Source organism: Mirounga angustirostris, unplaced genomic scaffold (genome assembly GCF_029215605.1).
Source record: "Mirounga angustirostris isolate CCGP_5_RB_7025 unplaced genomic scaffold, mMirAng1.0.hap1 SCAF_17, whole genome shotgun sequence".
NCBI lineage: Eukaryota > Metazoa > Chordata > Mammalia > Carnivora > Phocidae > Mirounga > Mirounga angustirostris.
The window spans coordinates 1,900,230-1,914,913 of NW_026991725.1; the positions used below are offsets into that span (position 1 = coordinate 1,900,230).

Genomic DNA, 14,684 nt, shown 5'->3' on the forward strand with positions numbered 1-14,684 from the left:
TTTCCTATCTTTTGCTATTCCAAACAACCCTGTGTTGAGAAAATTTGCGTGTTATTTTGCACATATCTTTAGGGTAAAGTCTTCTATCTGTAGGATAAATTCTAGAAGAAGAATTGCTGGTGTAATGGAGATATAAATGATATGGGTGTTTATGAAATACACATACATATTGCTAACTTGCCCTTCAAAATCATGAAACCAGCTTATACTCCCACTAGCAACATGTAAGAATGGCCATCTTGCCAGTCCTTTGACCACCCTGTGTGCTATCAATTTTATTTATCTTTGCCAGTCTGATAAATAAGAAATACTACCTTGGAGGGGTTTTTTCAGCTTATCAGATGAAAACTTCTTTTATCACGGTAAAATATACACTACATAAAATACTCCATTTCAACCATGTTTAAGTATCTAATGCCGTGGCATTAAGTATATTCACGATGTTGTGCGGCTGTCGTCACCATACATTTCCACAGCATTCTCATCAACCCAAACTAACTCTGTGCCCATTAAACAAACACCAACTCTCCATACCTCCCTCCCCCCCGCCTCGGACAACCTCTGTTCTACTTTCTGTCTCTGTGATACTGCCGATTCCAGGTACCTCATGCAAGTGAAATCATACAATATTTGTCCTTTCGTTTCTGGTTTATTTCCCTTGGCATACTGTCTTCAAGATCCAGTAGAGTTTTAATTTGCATTTTGCTGATTACGAATGAAGTTGAGCATTTTTTCGTTTCGTATGTTTTTGAGCCATTTATATTTCCCATTAGGACTGTCTGTTCCTATCATTTGCATATTTTCCTATTGAATTATTGGTCATCATCTTATTGATCTGTAGGAACTAATCATAAAGTAAAGAAATGAGCCCTTTGCTTGTGATACGAATTGCAGATATTTTTTCCAGTTCAATGTTTGCCTTTTGATATTGCTTTTATTGGTTTTTGCTATAAAGAAATGTTTTATATAGTCAAATGTATTAAGCTCTTATGACTTCTGGGTTTTGTTTCATAGTTAGGGATTCCTCACTCCAACATTACTTTAGATTCTTCCTGTAGTTTCTTCTAGTGCTCTGAGAGTTTCATTTTTTACATTAAGATTTTGATCCATTTGGAATGTATCCTAATGAAAGGTTTATCATAAGTAGAGAGCCAACTTTATTTGTCTTCAGTGGCTACCTACTTGTCAGTACTTTTATTTTTTTTTTTTTTTATTTTTTTTTTTTAAAGATTTTTATTTATTTATTTGAGAGAGAGAGAATGAGAGACAGAGAGCACAAGAGGGAAGAGGATCAGAGGGAGAAGCAGACCCCCCGCTGAGCAGGGAGCCGATGTGGGACTCGATCCCGGGACTCCAGGATCATGACCTGAGCTGAAGGCAGTCGCCCAACCAACTGAGCCACCCAGGCACCCTGTCAGTACTTTTATTGAATAATCCCTATCTTTTCTCCAGTGATTTGAGATGCTGCCTTTGTGATAATTATTAATCCTTGCCAATTTCGTGGTAGAAAAAAAGGAAACTGTGTGTGCTTTCGTTTTCATATATTTTGTGATCCACAAATGAATTAACTATTTGTTTTCTAAGAAATAAGTATCATTAACGTTTCTTCTGTGAATTTCTGTTTGTGCCACTTACCCTTTGTTACGTTGGGATTGTGCTTGCAATATTTTCCTCTGTTTTCATTTACCTTCAGTATTGTTTGTGGTTGAAGCTGTGTCTGATGCTGCTGTCTTGAAAGTGCTTTGGATATTTATTTCCTCACTTGATCTTCACAGCTTTGCTCTAAGGTAGTTAAAAATGAAGCTGAAGCACAAAGAGATCCACTAACTTTACCAATTTGATACCATCTTTCATAGTATAGCCCTTATTATCTGAAAAAAAAAAGTTTATTTTTTAATTTTTATTTTTATTATTTTTTTTTTAAAGATTTTATTTATTTATTTATTTGAGAGAGAGAGAGAAACAGCATGAGAGGGGGGAGAGGGTCAGAGGGAGAAGCAGGCTCCCTGCTGAGCCGGGAGCCCGATGTGGGACTCGATCCCAGGACTCCGGGACCATGACCTGAGCCGAAGGCAGTCGCTTAACCAACTGAGCCACCCAGGCGCCCCAAGTTTATTTTTTTAAAGATTATATTTATTTGTTTGTCAGAGAGAGAGAAGCATGCATGCGCACAAGCAGGGGTGTGGTAGGCAGAGGGAAAAGCAGGCTCCCCGCTGAGCAGGATGCAGGGCTCAATCCCAGGACCCTGGGATCATGACCTAAGCTTAAGGCCAATGCTTAACCGACTGAGTCACCCAGGCGTCCCCCCACCCCAAAAAAACTTTAAAAATGCTAGTTTTCAGTGCGCCTGGCTGGCTCAGTAGGCAGAGCATGTGACTCTTGATCTTGGGGTCATGAGTTCCAGCCCCATGTTGAGTGTAGAAATTATTTTTAAAAATGCCAGTTTTCGTTGATGCCTTTAACTGGTTCATTGTTTTGCAGGGAATATCGCATGCAAGGCCTCACAGTGCAGACATTTCACTGTGTTATGCCAATCGCTCTGCGGCCCTCTTCTACCTGGATGAGTATGAAGTGAGTATCGGGGTGCCTGATGTGATTGGAGAGGATCTGTAGGGGGTTCACTGGAAGACTAGACCTTCAGCTCTGCTCCTACCTTAGAGCACTAAAACTGGGCCCTGCTGCAACTGGTTGAGTTGGAAGAAAATTGGTATCCTCCCAAATATGTTCTTTCTCCTGATGCATTTTTTTCTTTCTCCTGATTCATTTTACCTATCACGTGATCACGTGGGGTAGTACTGGTTGATAGGAGTCATGGCACATGGCACGGGGCCATGGATGATATCCAGTGGGTCAGCAGTTCTCAGTGTCAAGATCAGCTGTGAGATATGTTGCTAATAATACTTATGGTTCCAAGTGTTTGCAAACTATTTACTTGTTTGTTTGTTTCTTAATAAGTGGAGCATGTTCAGGATTATCCTTGCAGTAATATGGCTCGCCCTCAACATACATTTTGAGTGGGCAAGTAAGTTTCACTGAAATGCCTGTGTATGCCTATGAGGGAGTGGGCTTGATCTGAGTGGCTTTCTTCTCATCTTCCGATTGAGGACTAAAGCCAAGCTCTTAAATGTCATTTTGGTACATCCGTTTTGGAATTCCACAGAAATTTTTAAAATATGCCCTAGAGTTAAGAACTAGTTGAATAATCACAAGTTCACACTTACTGCCCTTTGAACTGAAAGAGACAAGCAAGGGGGGCACCTGGGTGGCTCAGTCAGTTGAGTGTCCGACTCTTGATTTTGGCTCAGGTCATGATCTCAGGATCCTGAGATCAAGCCCCACATCAGGCTCTGCACTGGGGCGTGGAGCCTGCTTAAGATTCTCTCTCTCTCGGGGCTCCTGGGTGGCTCAGTCGGCTAAGCGGCTGCCTTCAGCTCAGGTCATGATCCCAGGGTCCTGGGATTGAGCCCCTCATCGGGCTCCCTGCTCAGCGGGAAGCCTGCTTCTCCCTCTCCCTCTGCCTACCACTCTGCCTACTTGTGCTGTCTCTCTATCTCTCTGTCAAATAAATAAATAAAATCTTTAAAAAAAAAAAAAAAGATTCTCTCTCTCCCCCCCTTTACCCTCCCCCCCCCACTCTCGCCCTCTCTCTTTCTCTCTAAAAATAAAATAAAATAAAAGAGGCGAGCAAGAATTTAACTCTAGGCCCTAAGCAAAAAGTCCTAGACAATTGAGGACAGCAGTTGGAAGAGCTTGTAAAATATTTAACCCTTTATAACCTCCCTATATTGGTTATTTCTATTTCCCTTCTTATAGCAGTGATTATCATACATTGAACACATGCACTCTTTTCAGCACTTTAGATATATTACCTTATTTCATCCTTAAAACAACCCTGTGAGGTATCCATGTTTTTCAGATGAGAACGCTAAGACACCGAGAAATGAAGTTGCTTGCACAAGTCATCCAGCTAGTAAGAAGCAATCAGTAGTGGAATGCAGATCTGTCTGGCTTCTAAGCCTACCCCTTTAATCACTACAGTTCTTCTATCTGTAAGACTTTTTTTCCTCAAAACAGAAATATTTAATAAGACAATTAAATACAATATCCTTGGCAAGTATTACTTAATCACTCAAAAGATCACACAGTAGAGTATGATTTAAAGAAATAAGCATGTGGTTATAGTTGCTCCATTTTTAATCATCTTTAACTTTCCTGTAGATTTTTGTTAAGATTTTCAGTAGACATTGAAGAGTCAGGACCAAGGGTCATGTGGGGATTTCCTTTCTGTTTTCAGATGTGTCTTAAAGACATCACGAGAGCACAGATGCATGGGTATCCGGAAAGTTTGCAACCCAAGGTGACGTTGCGTAAGGTCGAATGTCTGGTGACCCTAGGGAGACTACAGGAGGCAGGCCAGACCATCAGGGATCTTGAAAGTAACTTTGCTGCCAAACCAAGCCTAGCAGCTGCCCAGTTTCAAATTCTGCAAAGAAACCTCTGTCGTCTGAAAATGAAGGTACAAGAAAGGGAGAATCTCACAGCATCCTTCCCAGCAACTCTAACGAAAGCCTTTGAGGATATGGACCTAAGGGAAGAGAATGAACAGATTCCCGGTGCATCATCATCTGTCAGCCTATGCATGGACCCTTTAAAAGGCCGCTGTCTGATTGCCACAAAAGATATTCTCCCGGGAGAGCTCTTGGTGAAGGAGGATGCTTTTGTGAGTGTCCTTAACCCGGGAGAAAGGCCACCACTACATCATGGCTTAGAGGGCAAGTGGGATACCAGAGTTACTAATGGGGACCTCTACTGTCACCGATGTTTGAGGCACACTTTGGCCACTGTTCCCTGTGATGGATGCAGCTACGCCAAGTACTGCAGCCATGAGTGTATGCAGCAGGCCTGGGATCTCTACCATAATAGAGAGTGTCCTCTAGGAGGCCTGCTGCTCACCCTGGGTATCTTTTGCCACATCGCCCTGAGGTCGACTCTTCTAGCTAGATTTGAGGATGCCAGCGAAGTCATAAGAAAGCTCTGTGTTGAGATGAGTAACAAGGACATGTGTTCACCTGAAAGTGAGAATCTGGTACAAACACCCAGTTCTGACCCGGGAGGGGAGAGTGAGGAAAATGGCAAAACAGTTAAGACCCCGGTTCCAGGGTGTGATCTTAATGGCAAATACGAAAATAACTATAATGCTGTCTTCCACCTCATGCCCCATACTGAAAACCATAGCCCAGAGTACAAATTCCTCTGTGCGGTCAGCGTGTCTGCGCTCTGCAGGCAGCTCGAGGCCGCCGAGTCCTCGAAGCCGGCCACAGCGCCTCCTGCTCGGCGTTTGGAGTTGCGTGCCTGGGGAGTGGCCATGTTGAAGCACATGCTCCAGCTGCAGTGCAACGCTCAGGCGCTGACGAGCATTCAGCGACCAGGTGAGAGGGAAGCTTTGTTAGCCTTACGGTACCTGGGGCGGAAGAGCTGCGAATGGGAACCGTAGGGGTGCTCTAACGGGAAAGCAGAGCTCGCTATCTTGGGTCTCCATGATTACGCTATTGAGAAGCTGTGTGACCTGAACAAAGTCTTTGATCGCGCTCTGCCTCAGTTTTCTCATCTCAACAGTGTTTGATCCCACCTCACTTGACTGAGTCGTGATGGGTTTGTTTGTAAATATACTTCAAAATTAAAAACCCTGTTACAGGGCGCCTGGGTGGCTCAGTTGGTTAAGCGACTGCCTTCGGCTCAGGTCATGATCCTGGAGTCCCGGGATCGAGTTCCGCATCGGGCTCCCTGCTCGGCGAGGAGCCTGCTTCTCCCTCTAACCCTCCCCCCTCTCATGTACTCTCTCTCTCTCTCTCATTCTCACTCTCTCAAATAAATAAATCTTAAAAAAAAAAAAAACCCTGTTACAGAGGGATTTTTATTATGAAGGAGAACTGAAATAATAAGACTACAGAAAGAAGAGGGGTCTGCAGGGGAGCCTGAGTGGCTCAGTCATTAAGCGTCTGCCTTCGGCTCAGGTCATGATCCCAGGATGAGTGGCTCAGTCATTAAGCATCTGCCTTCGGCTCAGGTCATGATCCCAGGGTCCTGGGATCGAGCCCCACGTCGGGCTCCCTGCTCCGCAGGGAGTCTGCTTCTCCCTCTCCCTCCACTGCTCCCCCTGCTTGTGCTCTTGCCCTCTCTCGCTCACCCTCTCAAACGAATGAATAAAATCTTTTTTTTTTATCTTAAAAAAAAAAAGAGGGGTCTGCAGTTGAGTTAAGGTGTCAAAATCTTATTCATGTGACTCAGCTGCTCTGTCTCTACTCTTTCCAATTGACAGATTTCCCCCATTCTTCTGTTTTAAATTTCCAAGAGCGCAATCTGGCCAAGCATAGCTTTTCACACAGTACTACCATAAACTGTTGGCCAGCCTGTTTGGGCTGTCCTTTGGCCAAGGGCCAACAATCTAGGGGCCACCTCTAGACACAGATCAGCCTAGCCCTGCTTGCCTGAACCGGGTCCTATAGGTAAGGCTGTCTTATTTAAGGTAGATGGAGAGGTTGGATGTGCCCAGCATCATGAGTGACGCTGTACTGACAACAGATACTATTAGAAAAGAAACAGTGTTTCTACTTTTCTATTGTATGATCTCCATTTTAAAACTTTTTTTTTTTTTTTTTTTTTTTGAGAGAGAGAACGAGAGACAGAGAGCATGAGAGGGAGGAGGGTCAGAGGGAGAAGCAGACTCCCTGCCGAGCAGGGAGCCCGATGCAGGACTCGATCCTGGGACTCCAGGATCATGACCTGAGCCGAAGGCAGTCGCTTAACCAACTGAGCCACCCAGGCGCCCATATGATCTCCATTTTAGCAGATAATGTTGTTCAATTCAATTAGGGCATTATACTTTTCTCAGTTTTCTAATTAACTCTATTGAAGGGAAAAATTAGATATTACCTAAACCTAAGATTTATAGACAGACTGATATAAATGTGGCTTTAGTAAGCTATACATGCTTAGTTAGCTCTTTTGATCGTCTCACATTAGGTAGCCTAGAATCTTGTCAGTATGTTTTTGTCTTTAATTTTAATGCAACTGCCAAGTTATACAATGTGTAGGCGTTTCACTAGAGGTGTTTTGGAGGAAGACTGTCTTCCCCATCCTGAAACACATGGAACACCTAAAAATAGCCCTGGCTTCATCCTATAATGCTAGGAAATCCCATTGCAAGCAGTCTCTGTTCTCTTCTCTGCTTTCATTTGCTTCTTTGAGCCATTGCTACCTTTTAAAGTATATCTGTTCAGTGTTTTTCCAAAATTGTGTTTTCTCTTGGGTACATTCACTGGCATTTTAAGAAATATTATTTTCATTTAGTTTCGTTTTTGTGAACATAAAAAAATAGTATACGGGGCTTTCAGATTATAATGGCAGAAAGTTACCGACTCCTGATTTTATTGTGTCTTGCCTCTAAAGTACTTAATATAACATACAAAAAAAAGATACAAATGTCAGGAGCTCCAAAAACTATAGAAACTACTGTCCAAGTAAACAATAGCAGGCTGAATCCCTGAAGCAGAATGGCCAAGCCATGGGGACCAAAGGAGTCTTCCATCCACTTTCCACCAGTGGCCTACCCCTAACTGTCAAAGAATCTTAGCCTTAATGTTTTTGCTCCATGTGCATGACATTTCATTATAGTCAGGTTTTTATTTGCATAGCAAGTTTCAGGTAAAATTTTTCACAAGTTGTTCAGAATAAACTTTTGGATAATGAATATATGTATAGCCAGGAATACCTGTATTTTCTGTGGCTAATAAGGACTGGAGAAATAGATACATAGCATGATACTGGCTACCTGGAGTGATGGAAAGAGGATTGGAGACTTTGGCTTTACCTGTCAGGCTCTATATTTTATGCATAATTTATTCTTTATATGATGTTTTAAAAATATATACATAGAGTGGCACCTGGGTGATTCAGTCAGTTAAGCATCCGACTCTTGATTTCAGCTCAGGTCATGATATCAGGGTTGTAAGATCAAGTCCCGAGTCTAATTGAAATTCTCTCTCCCTCTCCCTCTGCCCCCCTCCCCGTCCCACTAGTGCACACGTGTGTGCTCACGCTCTCTTGCTCTCTCAAAATAAATAAATAAATGGGGGCACCTGGGTGGCTCAGTTGTTAAGCGTCTGCCTTCGGCTCGGGTCATGACCCCAGGGTCCTGGGATCGAGCCCCACATTGGGCTCCCTGCTCCACGGGAAGGCTGCTTCTCCCTCTCCCACTCCCCCTGCCTGTGTTCCCTCTCTCGCTGTGTCTCTCTCTCTCAAATAAATAAATAAAATCTTTAAAAAATAATAAATAAATAAATGAAATCTTAAATAACTAAATTAAAATATATACATGGGGAAAAAAAGACTAAAAGCAAAAATACCAAAATCTTAACAGTAATCAATTCTAAAGGTGGAGGTATGGGTGATTGCTACCTTCTTCTTTGAACTTTTACTATGTTTTTAAAATTAAAAACACTGATTCACACAGTAACATTATTCTAGTAAATTTAAAATGGATTGGGGGCACCTGGGTGGCTCAGTTTGTTGAGTGTCCAACTCTTGGCTTCAGCTCAGATTGTGATCTCGGGGTTGTGAGATCGAGCCCCTCGGGCTCAGAGCTCAACCAGAGATCTGCTTGAGATTCTCCTCTCCCTCTCCCTCTGCCCCTCCCACTGCTGTCTCTCTTGCTGATGACATGCTCTCTCTCTAAAAGTAAATAAATCTTTAAAATGGATTGTATTCCTTTCCCATTATTCTAGGGAAGAAAATTTAAAAAAAAAAAACCAGTTCACTGAGGGGCACCTGGGTGGCTCAGTCGGTTAAGCATCTGCCGTTGGCTCAGGTCGTGATCCCGGGTCCTGGAACAAGTCCCACGGTGGGCTCCCTGCTCAGCAGGGAGTCTGCTTCTCCCTCTCCCTTGCCTGCTTGTGCTCTCTCTCTTTCTATCAGATAAATAAATAAAATCTTTTAAAAAAATATTTCATTTTTTTATTTATTGAGAGAGAGAGAGAGCGTGCAGTCGAGCGCACAAGTGCACTGCGGGGAGTGGGGGGGGTAGGCAGAGGGAGAGGGAGGGAGAGAATCCTGGAGGTCTGGCTGTTGTCAAGCTAAGGTTGCTTTTAGCCTCTAGGAAAGCATGAACATTAAGGCAGTTGTGAACTCCTTGAGGATTGACGTATGCCTGTCTCAAGTATTTGTCAATGGGCTGCAAGTTGTAAGGAAATTTAATTTTACCTACTTTTCTTTTGCCTTTGTTCTCATCACAGGGGTTAGCAAACTTTGTCAAGGGCCAGACAGTAAATATTTTAGGCTTTGCAGGCTGTGGTGTCTCTGACTCAGCTCTGCCCGTGTAGCACAGATGAATGAGTATGGCTGGGCTCCAATCACACTTCATGATGGAGTCTGAAATTTTATTTCTTAGAATTTTTCACATCGTGAGCATTATTCTTTTCATTTTTTTTCAAATGTGAAAATGTGAAAACAGTTCTTAGACTACACTCTACAAAAACAGACAACCGGCAGGATTTGGCCAACAGGTTACCGTATACAGACTCGACGCAGACAAGGATTTGGCAAATCTAATTAAGATATCTATTTAGAAAAAAGAAAAAAGCCCACAAAATGAGGATCAATGAAGGGGATATAGTCAATAATATAAATTAATTTTTAAGTTTTAAGCAAATTTTAGACTATTAAATTTGAAAGCATTAAGTAGAAAACTTTGTAGAAAACATAAATTTCCTGCTGTTCTCCTCTCCTACAGGAGAACACTTCAAAAATCCAGTGATTGTGGAAGAAATTGAAAAAGATTATCAAAATATTTCCAGGGACACCTGGTTGGCTCACTCAGTTAAGCATCTGCCTTCGGCTCAGGTCATGATCCCAAGGTCCTGGGATGGACCCCAACATCAGGCTCCCTGCTCAGTGGGGAGTCTGCTTCTCCCTCTCCCTCTGTGGCTCCCTCTGCTTGTGCTCTGTCTCTCTCTCTAACAAATAAATAAATAAAATCTTAAAAATATATATATATTTCCATAAAAACAAGCCAGACCCACTCTTTCCTGTGTAAGTTCTTTAAAACTTTTAAGGACCATATTTAGCTACATTTTTAAAAAAGATTTTATGTATTCATTTGAGAGAGACAGAGACAGCACAAGCAGGAGAGGTAGAGGCAGAGGGAGAGGGAGAAGCAGACTCCCCACTGAGCTGGGAGCCCAGCATGGGGCTCGATACCAGGACCCTGAGAAGACAACCGGAGCCGAAGGCAGATGCTTAACCATCTGAGCCATCCAGGCGTCCCTAGCCACATTTTTTTTTTTTTTTATAAAGCAAAGAAAAAATCTCTTTCAAGGAACTTATCATTTTTATACAATATAAAGTGTTCCAGGGCATGGGGAAACCTTTCCCACTTACTTTGCAAAGCCAAGGATAAAAACTATTGATTAATCTCACTTGTGAATATCCCTGTAGGAACCTTGAAAAAATCACTGCCATATCACATCCGGCAGTTTATTGAAGGAATGCTAAGAGATGACCAAGAAGGGCTTCATCCAGAAATGCAAGCATATGGTAACTTGGAGGGATACACAGGTTTGGGTAAATGTAGAGACAGGCCATATTCTGAGATGGAAAAACTGAAAACTAAAAACGGCAGTTCCCCCGCATTCCCCCAACCAGTGCAATGCAATTCCACACAAAATCACAATTGGATTTTTCTTGGAATTGGACACTGATTCTAAAGTTCATCTTGAATAAGTGGTGAGAATACTGAACCCTTCTCCTCAGAAGCCAAGGCTGGTGCCTGCCCACACCCTCCCTCTCCAAACTCATCCAGCATGACCAGGTGGGGCTCACCCTGGCTAAGATCATGCCCTCCTCAAAGTCCCCGTGTAAATGTCCAACCCTTCCCGCCCACTTGTTTGCAAAGGCCCTGGCCAATGTCAACACTGGGAGTCTCATCCCAGCAGCTGGGGCCACCGCTGCTGCCCCAGGGAGAAGGAGACACAAGCAAAGAAAGAAGAATCAGGAGCGGGGCGCCTGGGTGGCTCAGTCGTTAAGCGTCTGCCCTGGGCTTAGGTCATGATCCCAGGGTCCTGGGATCAAGCCCCGCATCGAGCTCCCTGCTCCGCGGGAAGCCTGCTTCTCCCTCTCCCACTCCCCCTGCTTGTGTTCCCTCTCTCGCTGTGTCTCTCTCTCAAATAAATAAATAAAATCTTTAAAAAAAAAATTAGAATCAGAGGAGCCCAATGATGATGTTTGCTTTGGTCTTTTTGACTACATCTCTTCTGTAACCTGTTCAATAAAAAGCTGAACTCTTAATATTTTTTAAAGATTGTATTTAGTGAGAGAGCGCGAGCGTGGGGCAGGGAGGAGAGGGAAAGGGAGAGAGAGAATCTCAAGTGGGCTCGCACCTAGCCCTGGAGCTGAAGGCAGAGCCCCATCTCAGGACCCTGAGATCAGGACTGAGCCAAAAATCAAGAGTCGGTGGCTTAACTGACTGAGCCACCCAGGTGCTCCAAAAATAATAATAATAATAATAATAAATAGAGGAGTACTGAAGGGGCTTGGTACTGTCAGATTTCATATCAGCATTAAGCTACAGTAATTGAAGACAGGATGGTACTGATATGAGAGCCTCCTAAAAGTATTAAATTCTCCAAATCATTAAAAAGTTGAACAGTGGGGCGCCTGGGTGGCTCAGTCGTTAAGCGTCTGCCTTCAGCTCGGGTCATGATCCCAGGGTCCTGGGATCAAGTCCCACATCGGGCTCCCTGCTCGTCGGGAAGCCTGCATCTCCCTCTCCCACTCCCCCTGCTTGTGTTCCTGTTCTCGCTATCTCTCTCTCTGTCAAATAAATAAATAAAATCTTTAAAAAAAAAAAAGTTGAACAGTGAAACATTAAACTATAAAATATCTAGGAAAAGATAAGTGAATACTTACATGGTCTTAGGGTGAAAGAAACTTTTTAAAGCATAGAATATCCAATTTAGGTAAATAAAAGATAGCTAGATTTAACCTAAAGACCAAATATCAAAAACACTATAATATGTGAAGAGGATAGAGAATATGCATGAAAGAGATCCTTGAAGGAATGAAAATATGGGGCTGAGAGGCAACAGACCTGGGTTTCCACTCCACTGATTCTAACCGCTAACTCTCCATATGAACTCAGATTACTTTCTGTGTGTCTCACTTAGTATACTTTTTTAAAATTCCAGTGTTGTTAACAATGTTATATTAGTTTCAGGTGTACAATATAGTAATTCAACAATTATATACATTACTCAGTGCTCATCACCACAAGTGTACTCTTAATCCCCACCACCTATTTCCCCCATCCCTCTACCTGCCTCCCCTCTGGTAACCATCAGGTTTGTTCCCTATAGTTAAGAGTCTGTTTCTTGGCTTGTCCCTCTCTTTCTCTTTTTTTCTTTGCTCATTTCTCTCTCTCTCTCTCTCTCTCTCTTTTTTTTTTTTTTTTTAAGATTTTATTTATTTGAGAGAGAGAGCACAAGCAGGGAAAGGGGCAGAGGGAGAAGCAGGCTCCCCGCTGAGCAGGGAGCCTGACCCAGAGCTCAATCCCAGGACCCTGGGATCATGACCTGAGCCAAAGGCAGACACTTAACCAGCTGAGCCACCCAGGTGCCCCTTATTTTGTTTCTTAAATTCCACATATGAGTGAAATCACATGGTATTTATCTTTGTCTGACTGGCTTATTTCGCTTATCGTTATATTCTCTAGGTCCATCTATGTTGTGAGAATGGCAAGATTTCATTCTTTTTTATGGCTGAATAATACTACATTGTGTATACATACACCACATCTTCTTTATCCATTCATCTATCAATGGACACTTGGGCTGTTTCCATAGTTTGGCTATTGTAAATAATGCTGCAGTGAACATAGGGGTGCATGTATCCCTTTGAATTAGTGTTTTCATATTCCTCCGGGGTAAATACCCAGTAGTGCAATTACTGGGTCATAGGATAGTTCTATTTTTAACTTTGTGAGGAACCTCCCAACTGTCTCCCACAGTGGCTGCACCAGTTTGCATTCCCACAAACAGTGCATGAGGGATTCTTTTTTTCCATGTGCTCGCCCACATTATTGTTCCTTGAGTTTTTTATTGTAGCCATTCTGACAGGTATGAGGTTTTTGATTTGCATTTCCCTGATGATGAGTGATGTTGATCATCTTTTCATGTGTCTCTTGGCCATTTGTATGTCTTTGGAGAAATGTCTGTTCTTCTGCCCATTTTTTAATTGGATTATTTGTTTTTTGGGTGTTGAGTTGAATCAGTTCTTTATATATTTTGGATACTAACCTTTATCAGATATGTCATTTACAGATACCTTCTCCCATTCAGAAGATTCCCTTGTAGTTTTGTCCGTTATTTAGTTTGCTGTGCAAAAGCTTTATATTTTGGTGTAGTCCAATAGTCTATTTTTGCTTTTGTTTCCCTTGCCTCAGGAGACATATCTAGAAAGATGTTGCTACCACCAATGTCAGAGAAATTTCAGTCAGTATTCTCATATGGACAATGAGAGGACTGAGTGAACCTCCAGGCTTCTGGGGAAGATTGTTTACAAAGATGATCGCAACAATTTCACCCACCCCTGTATGTTTGCCCTTTTGCAACTTGACATTGCTTTTTCTCCAATCAAGAGGTAGAGTCTGTTTCCTCTGTCCTTGAATCTGGGCCAGCCCTGTAACTTACTTTGACCCGTGGAATGCAGTAGAAGTGACCTTATGTGACTTTTGAGGCTAGGCTTTAAGAGGTCTTATAGCTTCTGTGTCATTTTCTTGGAATGATGGTGTATAGCCATATGAACAAGCCTAGGTTAGCCTTTTTTTTTTTTTTTTTTTTTTTAAGTCTAGCCTTCTTGAGGGTAAAAGACCATATGCTAGATGAATGCAATCATATGAATAGCCCCGGGTAAGACCAGCAGAAAACATGTGTAGTTGAACTCTGGGCAAAGTGGCTGGCACAGAGCACTGTAAGCAAATGAAATAGTTGCTTTTGTTTGTTTGTTTGTTCTTAAAGATTTATTTATTCACCCAGGAGAGAGCGAGGGCACTCATGCAAGTGGAGGGAAGGGGCAGAGGGAAAGAATCACAAGCAGACTCCCCGATACTCAGGGCTCAATCTCACACCCGGAGATGATGACTTGAGCCAAAATCAAGAGTCGGACGCTTAACAAACTAAGCCACCCAGGCACCCAAAATAGTTGTTACTTTAAAAGCAAACCACCCCCAGAGGGGGGAAAAAAACCCATAAGCTAAAATGTAAATGACAAAATGAGAGAACATTTCTAGCAACTAGGCAACTCTTAAAGTCAGTCTTTAAGCATATGCATAGTGGTGAAAATGTAAAACTAGATTGTGATAATGGTTACACAACTTATATGAATTTCCTAAAGAAAATCATTGAATTAGTACACTTAAAATAGGTGAATTTTATGGTAGATAAATTATATCTTTAAAAAGCTGTTTAAGGGCGCCTGGGTGGCTCAGTTGGTTAAGCGACTGCCTTCGGCTCAGGTCATGGTCCTGGAGTCCCGGGATCGAGTCCCGCATCGAGCTCCCTGCTCGGCAGGGAATCTGCTTCTCCCTCTGACCCTCCTCCCTCTCATGCTGTCTCTCATTCTCTCTGTCTCAAATC

At 42.7% G+C, this 14,684-nt stretch overlaps 1 protein-coding gene across 5 annotated transcripts in view; it reads left to right on the plus strand.

Moving 5' to 3' along the window:
- The window catches only part of SMYD4 (SET and MYND domain containing 4), a 51,540-nt gene that overhangs the window by 23,996 nt on the left and 12,860 nt on the right, over nucleotides 1-14,684 (plus strand). For all 5 annotated transcript variants that reach the window (XR_008507222.2, XM_054510989.2, XM_054510988.2 and 2 more), the window contains exons 4-5: nucleotides 2,482-2,571; nucleotides 4,295-5,429. Coding sequence is in view for 4 of the 5 variants with exons in the window: in XM_054510989.2 (XP_054366964.1) it covers nucleotides 2,482-2,571; nucleotides 4,295-5,429 (1,225 nt within the window). In the remaining variant the exon portion in view is untranslated. The remainder of the gene's footprint in view (nucleotides 1-2,481; nucleotides 2,572-4,294; nucleotides 5,430-14,684) is intronic.